Source organism: Egretta garzetta, unplaced genomic scaffold, assembly GCF_000687185.1.
Source record: "Egretta garzetta isolate BGI_Z169 unplaced genomic scaffold, ASM68718v1 scaffold14, whole genome shotgun sequence".
Lineage (NCBI taxonomy): Eukaryota > Metazoa > Chordata > Aves > Pelecaniformes > Ardeidae > Egretta > Egretta garzetta.
This window is the reverse complement of record NW_009259588.1, coordinates 4,179,729-4,189,307: the sequence shown is the minus strand read 5'-3', so window position 1 is coordinate 4,189,307 and position 9,579 is coordinate 4,179,729. Positions and strand designations below refer to the sequence as shown.

The following is a 9,579-nucleotide window of genomic DNA, read 5'->3' as shown; positions in this document are numbered from 1 at the left end:
CTGATCTCACTGTCACAGAGCAGCAGTGTTTTTCTTCTCCCACCTTCCATTCTAAAACTTTGCTCCAAGCAATCATCCCAAATGCCTTCTATCAGGATAAAGCTTTCTTCTTCTGTTAAGACAGGTTTTCAGTGTATAAATAGCATTTGTCAGGGAAATTAGAAAACGGCATTTTGTCTGAATACTGGATTAACTCATTTGCTTTTGCAAGCAGAGTAAGTTTTTAGGTACACATCTCTACCTACACCTTCCTCGGCCTTTTTCAGGGTGTGGTTAGAGGAGAGGGGAGTTAGAAACAGGATTTTGGACGAGCTTAGAAATATTCGACTCTTCCATCTTGGTGGTAGTTCCAAAATGTGTTGTCATGATAAAAAGATGCTTTTTCTGGAAAGCGTAGTTTATGTTGACTCGCGATGGTAAGGTTTAGGGAGAAGGAGCTACGGAGTTGACCTGCACTGTAAAAGCCTGCTTCTTCCCTTTCCCATAGCGCAGGGTCAGGTTTTACAAATGCTGAAAAGGGCATCTTCCTCCCCTGTACCCGTAGGGGCTGCAGTCTGTCTGAGGATGGTGGCATGCTGGCACAGCGTCAAGGCCTCACGAAGGAGGTGACCGAACTGACTCAGGAAGAGAAGAAACTGGATGAGCTGATCCAAAGCTGCACCCTGGACCTCAAGCTGCTAACAGAGAACTCAGAGAATCAGAGATATCCTTTTTCTCGAAAACCTCAGCGGTGGTCAGTGTCCTTGCTGTGCTCTAAGGCAATTCCTCTAAGTAATGTGCATCAGAAATTTCCAGAAGTAGGATAACGGGTTTTAATGAGGTTCTTTATAGAAGTTATTTAAGCCACTTGCACCTGTAATGCTTTGGGAATGTCAAAAAAAAAAAAAAAAAGATAAAAACATGGTGTATGAAGGAGCCCATTAACATCCATGTTCACATAGAGTAGAACCAAGAATTTAGCTGATTAATGAGTGACAATATCCAAAACCCTGCGCTTTTTCGACTCTTTTGAGCCCAGAGCAAACCCCATGTTTATGTGTGCAGAAATTACAAAGGCACAAAGTCTTTGCTAATGTAACAGACAGGGGTGTGTGTGTACTCATTACTTAATTTTTTTTTTACATTAAACTTTTTTTTACATATAAATTATGGACAGAGAGAGGAAAATAAAGCTGGGAGTCAATTTAGTCTAAAACCTGCAACCAATTTTTAGATTCCTCTGGTTAGAGAATCTATAATAGAATATGATAGATAAAGGTTTTCTGAGCTCTCTATTTTAGCCTTAATTATTTTATGTAATAACAATGCTCAATCGCGTAAGGTCTGTATGACTTCTGGTATTTTAGCTGCTAAAACCCCTTGTAAGTAACCAGTTCTCATTTTCACTAGATTTCCCACCTATTAGCAACAGAAGAGAGCATTTTATTAAATGCTGATGTGGAAACTTTTACGACTTTAAATAGTAGTTCTTAAAGAGCATCTAATAAGGTGAGCTTAGTCTCTGTTTTGAAGGGTAGGAAATAACTACGGGAGAGTCAGTAAAAAGTAATGTGACCTACGTAAATATTGTCTTTTGATTGTGGTTGCATCTCAAAATGCGTATGAAAGCAAGACCACCGAGTAGCATAGGGAGTAGGGTCAGCACTGCCTTTATCCACAAAGAGATTTAAGCAAAGCAAAGCAAAACTGAGTGTTACAATTCTCTATTTTGCTAGTGCTGTTTGCTGTGGGAGAGATCCCTGCCCTGCGGTTGCTGGCTCCCTTGGGGATGGGCGAGGAGGGGTCAGCGTTAGCAGTGTCTTGGCCTCACGCTTTTGGATTTAGGAGAGCGTATCCCCCAAATCCTTGTGGCTCTAAGTTTACTGATATTATATAGTAAATATTGAGGAAGGAATGTGGAAGTGTGAAACCTGGGGACGAATCTGAGTGCATCCCAGTATGGTCTTTCGCTCATCTCACTGCAGTCTGACATGAGGTGACCTACTGAACGCTCACGGGGCTGAGAAGCCCCTTCCTTTACTGAATCGCTGAAGGCAAAGTTTCTGCTTTTGAAATTTTTTTTTTCTTTTCCCTCATGTTTCAGTAGTGCCAAAACATTTTGCCCCAGCTGCGTGCTTCCTCGTCTGCCTTATGAATAGAATCAGACGTTAACTGATGGCTACCTTGTCACTTTTTGGGATATGCCCAGCATTAGCATGGGGAGGTTTTAGCTACAGCCATGAAGAAAGTTGTTTTATTTGAAAACCATGCGATCCTTTCCTTTGTTCATATAGTGACAGCCGCTGTTGCTGTAATTTGTACTCTGCCTTTGCAAGCCTTGCTACACCTTACTAAAGGAGTGGTAGAAGCCTCGAGAAAAGCCATTTGCCTGGAAGCTGACATTTTGCCCCCTGACCTGTTGCTTTGTGCTTGGTCCAAGTCAGATGCGAGATGTGTTGGTGTTTTGATCTTGGGCAGTTTGTCTTACTTGTACGGTAACAGTAGACATCTACCTAAATTGTTCACATTTACACCCCCCAAACCTGTAATAATAAATTGCACTCTTTCTTTCTGTGACATAAATATTATGCTAAATACCTCATGGATGACAAAACTAAAGAGCTGCAAGCGTTTGCATGTGATCGCGGACATTTCAGGGTTTGCAACCAAAAGCTCTGTGACGCCTTGGTTACACAGGTCAGTAAGCGGGGCACCGCTGTGTGGCATCCCACCAGAATGCTCATGTTAATTTGGACAAATTTATGTTGAACAGCAAAATATTCATGTTCATTCCATCCTTATGCAGAAAACAACTTTCTGCACTTGTCAAGTTGTTTAAAGTAGTTGTTTAAGCATTTTTTGGAAATAATTTCATATAATATAAATGAATAAATATATATGCATATATAGATGTTTTAAAAAATCTCAGATAAAAATCGTAATTATTATTTTATTGATGACTTCAAAAAATCTTGTGTAGGCACACCTACAACAAGCATCTGTAAATTCCTTTACATTTTTTCTGTCGTTTCCAGTTCTCTGCATTTTCATAGCAAGTATACAAAAAAATTTTGCTTCGCGCAGCCTGCGAGTAATTGTGTGTTGTTGAGCTTTAGCTTATGTAGCTTTATGCATGTAAAGGAGAAGAGAGAGAAGGACACAGCATGGAGATTCCCTTTTGTCACTCAGCAGTGGCCCCAGCTGTTAGCTCAAAGGGAGATTCTCACACAGTTTCACTGCAATCATGACCAGCGTAGAGAATAGAAAACTTTGGACTAACAACGTAGCCATGAGAAAATGGAAAAATAATCAAAAGAATTCTGCCTCTTCTAATAGTCTGAATATATTATAACCTGGTTTGGAAAATTCCTTGACAGTGATTACATTAGCATATGTGACGTATCAAGATATTCGAAAAATTAGTGGCCTTAAAGACCAAACTGTCATAGCTGTGAAAGCTCCTCCAGAAACAAGACTTGAAGTGCCTGACCCAGTGGAGGTAAGGAGAACCTGGCTTTTCCTGCCAGGCTATGTATCATTCTTCTATAGATGGAGCAAGTGTGTTGTGAGTCTTACTGTGGTAACTGATGCCCAAGCTGGATTATATTGGCATACAGTCCTATATTCATCTGCCTTACAAACTTTGGAGGTGTTCTTTTTTTAAAAAGGAAGGTGAATCTTTAAAAATCATTTCATACAAAGCAATCATTAATTGTTCCTTTTCTCTCAATCCCAGCTTTCCTTCAGAATAATCCACACTGTTTACACATTATTATGTAAAATCTTTCTTTTAAGGGCTTCAGCTCTTATTTTTTTTAGCTTTATGTAGTTTTAGTTATAAGGTTTATGTATAACTCAATGCCTTAAGCATCTTGATGACTCACATTACTGATATCCTAACTTATTGAGGCATACTTTTTCATGTAGTATTTTCTTTTCTGAAGTATTACAGTTATTGTAGAAATTTGTGGTTTACTCCTAGAGTCCATTTTTGCCCTGCCTTCACCGTCTTTGCTTCATTCACACTGATTTTACCCATCTGTGTAAAACTTTGTGCATTCTGCTAGTGCACTTTTTGTTTGCTATTGTGAAATCTGTAGGGGCTGGGGATTTCCTTTCCTGTTTTATTGTAAGTACTTCTATTTTTGAAGCTGGCTGTCTTCATCTGTGTCCCTCTTCTGTGCCAGCTTTTGTATGTGAGGTGTCTGGCTCTCATTCTTCCATCCTCGTTTTATTTCTTTTCCTTATCTTGAGTCTAGGGTAGTACCCCTAGATGTCTAGGGTAACCTAGCTGCTTCTCCCTTACCTTATGTCACGGTTGCAGAGAAAAATGCTTCAGGTGGCTTTTCTTTGAAGATATCTGCAGGGAGTAGCTTTACTTTTATTCATCCTCTCATGGTTTATGAACCACATGGTTCAGCTGCTCTTGGGATTTTTATCTCTTGGTGGCAAAAGTGAGCTGCTTGACAGCTCCCCATTGTAATGATGGACCCAAGTATGTTGGGCAAATGTAAATAATTTGCACGAGCCACTGCTCTAGAGATTCAAAAACGTAGCAGATTTCTTCTCTCAAAGAGCAATTAGACATGGGGCTAAACCCCAGAAACCTCCGTGCTGTGTTCATATCTCTACGTTATTCCTTCGGCTCTGCTGTTGGGCTGGTTCCACCGAGCCCAGGGCCAGCTGCTGCCGGGCGGGCAGGAGCAGGCTTCAGATTCCCTGTTGTTTTTTTTTCCTGAGATTATTTTCCACTTGCTTAGGCCCTTTACGGTTTCCATCCTTTTTTTTTTTTTTCCCCTGCCTTTGTCTTTAATTTCCCCTTTGAACAGAGGTGCAGGTTTTGGAAGAATAAATCATTTTGCTGCAGTCAGGAAGGGATATCTTTTATCAGTATCCATAAATATATACTGTTATCGTTGCTTGCTTTCCTGTTTCTTTCCCCTAGGCATTGCACTTTGATTTTTAATTCAGTGAAATCAGGCGGGTAAAGAGAGAGGCTCACAATCATTAAAACTAGCGCCTAGACCTCCCTTATCCCCTATACCCAACTTACTCATTTTATTTTCAGCTTCAGGCAGTAGAAGTCCTATTTCTTTCTCTCATTTGCAGTTACATTTCAGTGTCTTTTTTTGCATACCCCGGTCACTCAACGGTACCTTTCCCAACTCCTGTTTTTCCCATTTCCTTTTTTCTAATTATCTGTAGCATTGCCCTAAGTACTCTTAACTGTTTTCTGTGCCCTGGGGTATGCCTGTTCAGTTGTTGTTCTCCGTATTTGTAAATGCTGTCTGTTACACTACGTAACTGCCAGAGAACGCAAATAATATGAGGAACATTTTGTCAAAGAGCACAATAAAATGTAGTTGGAAGAAGTCTGCAAAGAAGTATATAATGCCTGTATTCATGCTTTTTGAAGCTATTAATGCAGTACAGCTGGAGAAGGTTTATTTTTAACTGGAGTCATTTATGATTTTCCATCATAGCACTAAGAGCAACTTTGCAGATTTTCTATCTGTCTATACATGTCATCTTGTATTGCATCAGTGTGTGAATTTTAAGAAAAGATAATTTCTTGAGATGAATAAGGAGTTCCTGTTGTTCAGAAACACCATCAAAATTGAAGTTGCTGCCTTGAGGGGGCAGAAGGACTTATACAAACAAGTTTGGGTGAAGAAAATGGCACCTCTTTTCTTTTTTTGTTATTTGGAAAAACATCCCTGATGAACAGGGGAACTTACGTATGGCTATTTGAGTTCAGTGTGAGCTAGTGCTGATGGTTTTTGGGTGAGTGAGAAGGATGTTTTGGCATTCTTTTAAAGCAGAAACATTTACACAAATAGATCCAATAATATTGTTATGAATAATAACAAAACCTGTGACTTGCATCCCATAGTTCCATTACATCAGAACGCTCCAGGTTATTATGGTTGTAAGAAAATGTTAGGAGTTCAATCCTTCATACCCCTCTGGTTGTGATACAACACATAAATTGGTGGCCTTCTGAGATTTCTGTGCTACAGACAGTGGGAAAAGCTTTTATGTTCTCTTCCAGTCTACAAGATACATCAGCCAAGCCTTTCACATCTTCAAAAAAAAAAAATGCAGGGGGCGTATTTCAAGTTGTTTTTATTAGTAAAAAATGTATTCAAACACTCACACCCCAGTAAGAATTTACCCCGTATCATCAATATTCTGTCGTGTTCATTGGTGTAACCCCTTGCTGATGTTTGTTTTGTTAGCAGAGTGCATTGATACATTTATCTAGTACTCAAGGACCTATTGAAGTTTATCTATGCCCAGAGGAAAACGATGCCCTCAGTCCAATTAAAACCTACAGTCAGGACCACAACGGAAATATTTCCAAAACCATTTCCAAAGGTAAAAATCTTTCTTTGTAATACTAATGGCTTTCCTTCGTGCTCTCATTCAAGATTTTCATTTTGAACTTCTGGTATCCAGCTCTTATTTTTTGGCTTTATTTTTCTAAGAAGTGAAAAGCCAAGCTATCTGTTTTCCACTGTGCCTTTCTGGTTTATATAGGGGGAAATATGCTTTCTTCTGCATCAGTTGTTTCAAATAAGTTTCATATTTGCATATCATCATATGTAATCTAAGTTTATGCAGTACTGGAGACAGAAACAATTGTGTTCCTTTTGCTTTTTCAAATAAGACAGTAGCCGCAAAGATTCGCCTCAACACAAGAGGCAGAAATCTCTGTGTGTGGATATATATCTGCAGCCATGCAGTGTCACTGATGACGTCTGTTGCCTAGACAGTTTTCACTCTGACTATGAATTCCACTGGAAAATGGGCATCTCTCACTACACTTGATTCTCCACCCCCAGTAGTTGTTTAACCCTCATAAAATAATTTTTTAGCAGAAAAGTTGGTGGTGATAGCAACATGCATATTTTTGAGCAGCCCTTTGTAACATATCAAAAACATGCTGGAAATTACATGGAGGCCATTTTTTGTGGAAATGATGCTTTACGAAAGGCCCTTTGTGCAGTGGTTACTTTGTTTGATCTGTGTCTAATATTTCTAATGAGATTAAATGTGCCATCTTTATTTTTTTTTCCTATCCCTCCTCTTACAGAAGTGGCTTCTGCTAACTCAGGACAAGGTGACTGCTCAGTAAATATGGCAACAATCTCTCCGTTGGCTTCTCCGGCCAACCTTCTCCAGCAGACTGAGGACCAAATTCCCTCAAACTTTGAAGGACCGTTTGTGAATTTGCTGCCTCCTCTGCTTCAGGAAGATTATTTGCTGAGCCTTGGGGATGAAGAAGGCATCAGTGACCTCTTTGACGCTTATGATTTAGAGAAGCTTCCTTCATTGGTGGATGAATTTATATACAGCTGATTCTCTTAAATGCTGTCCATATCTAAATCATGTTTTTAATGGAATCGAAAAACCTGCCATCATTCAGAGTTGTCCCCTACTTACTATAAAATAGCATTATTAAATAAACTAGGCTCTCGGGTGATATTTTAATTAAATACTCCCTAAAATGCTATAAACGACAAGGGAAGGCTTTTACAGCAAGGCCTTCTCCCTGACCCTGAGCTCGAGCGCCTTGTGAGTCAGCAAGTGCAAGCAGGTGACCCTAAATGTTTTGTCTTCACACTCCCCCAGTCTCTGCTTACCATGACAAGTGGGCTTACGGAGAAGGGCTCCAGGAACTGGTCTAGTCCTAAATGACGATTTTATAATAGTATTTCAGGTCGTGCCTTCTGCAGAGAATGCATGTCTTTCGAGTGTCACAACATGGATTGTACCTGCGGTGAACATAAATATGAAGTAATGCAAAAGCGTGAAATGGGATTCTTCAGCTACTTTGTGGGAATGTTTAAATTGCTGTCATAATGCTCATTTTGAGCTGTGTATATGTCTCATTATGAGGTCAAGTACTTATGTCCTTAAAAGCTTTTAATAAAAAAAAATACACTGTAAATGTAGTGTATATTGCAAATATTGAAAAGTATAAAGTTCTGCCACTTCTCGTAGTAATCACAGATTTTTAAAAATGCTTGTGTGTGTGTGTGTGTGTGTGTGAAAGTAGTTTTTGTTGGTTGTTTTTTTAAACTAGAATGAAGATGCACAGTTCAATTTTACTGCCCCCAGTGTGCATTCGAACTGGTACATAAATTTTTGTGGTACTAAGTGGGGCTTTGTGTTAAGTGCCTACTAGAGATGCACTGTGGGTTTTTCCCTCTATGGAAAACACTTATGCCAAGCTTTGTTTGTTCGATATATCATATTTATCTCAGTGGGTTAGCTTCCTCTGCTTACAGCTTTTTATAACTCTCTTCGCCAGCAAAATGGAACTAATTTTTTTCCAAAGTACAAAGAACTGTAAGTACCACATCAACTGAATTGCATTTATTTTTTGAAGATCTTTGGTAGTATAGTACCAATATTTATTTTTTGAACGTGAGAGGAATTCTAAGAAGTCTTAAATAATTTTTTTTTTTTTTGAGTGTAAAATATGTTGCCATGTTCTGGGCTAAATTAATGTAATGTTGATTAGATGATGCCCATATAATCCTTTTGTTTGCATTACTGTTGTGCTTATCTGACCTACTCAGAAAATTAGTACTGTTTGTACTGTAGTGGAATATTGCGTATGCAGGTTTTCTGGTACCATTGAGTTGCTGCTATGAAAGCTCACACATGAGAAGGCATGAAGTCACAGTGCTAATGAGAAAACTGTATGACTGTGTGAGTTTTGGAATATAACAAATGTATAAAGGGCAACACGTAAAGAACTGTTAAACAGTGTTAAGTGTGTGTTTATATGTACAAATGTGTGCATAGGTCATTCAGCAGTTGTATTTAAGTTGATATATGTTCTCAACTCACACTTTAGTTATCTAGCAGTTTTGTACAATAGAATTAATTTGTAAACACTGCCAGAATATTTTCTAGCTGGTTTGTAATTTTTTAAGAGTTTTTTTAGATGTGGATCTGTAAATAAAATTGTAGTATTTAAAGTTTTCGTCTTGTGGAAGAGGAAAGTAAAAGTTGTGCGAGCATGAAGATTTGCGAGACAAAGGGGCACTTTTGCGGGGGAAGAGAAAATGAAGACTAACGCAGACCATCTTTTTTTTGTACAAATTGAACACTTGTCCCAATGTGCGTGGGCAAAATACTAATCTAACTTAGCTTTGCATTGTATGCTAGTTTAAAAAGAAAACCTCTGTAAAATACTGTAAAAAAAAAAAAACAAGCAACAAAACAACAAAAAAAGCTTTTATGGTGAGTTTTGTAAATAGATTTATTAAAGGATGACCTGTTCTCTAGCTGTGATCTTACCACTTCAAATGGATGTAATTTGAATAAATTTTGTATGGTAATGAATCAATAAAAAGAATTTTTTTAAAGAGTTTAGATTTGTATACAGCGATTTAAATTCTCCTTACTCTTGGTGCCTATCATGCTGCTGCTTGGAACCTAGCTGTTACTGTTCTCATTATCTGATATCAAATGAGTGTAAGCACCAAGGTGTTTCAATCCCATTTTTTTATTAGGCTAACAATAAGTTCAGTGGGTTGGTTTTGGTGTTTGTTTTTTTTTAAGCCAAAGTGAAACAAGAATAAA

General features: G+C 38.5%; 1 protein-coding gene across 1 annotated transcript in view; it reads left to right on the top strand.

Moving 5' to 3' along the window:
• Nucleotides 1–9,367, top strand: part of E2F3 (E2F transcription factor 3) — a 39,288-nt gene extending 29,921 nt beyond the window's left edge. Inside the window, exons 4-8 of the mRNA XM_035893439.1 lie at nucleotides 1–11; nucleotides 545–703; nucleotides 3,364–3,478; nucleotides 6,219–6,357; nucleotides 7,076–9,367. The exon at nucleotides 1–11 is cut by the window's left edge and continues 233 nt beyond it. Of these exons, the coding sequence (XP_035749332.1) occupies nucleotides 1–11; nucleotides 545–703; nucleotides 3,364–3,478; nucleotides 6,219–6,357; nucleotides 7,076–7,341 (690 nt within the window). The 3' untranslated portion in view covers nucleotides 7,342–9,367. The remainder of the gene's footprint in view (nucleotides 12–544; nucleotides 704–3,363; nucleotides 3,479–6,218; nucleotides 6,358–7,075) is intronic.
• Nucleotides 9,368–9,579: the final 212 nt, after the last annotated feature.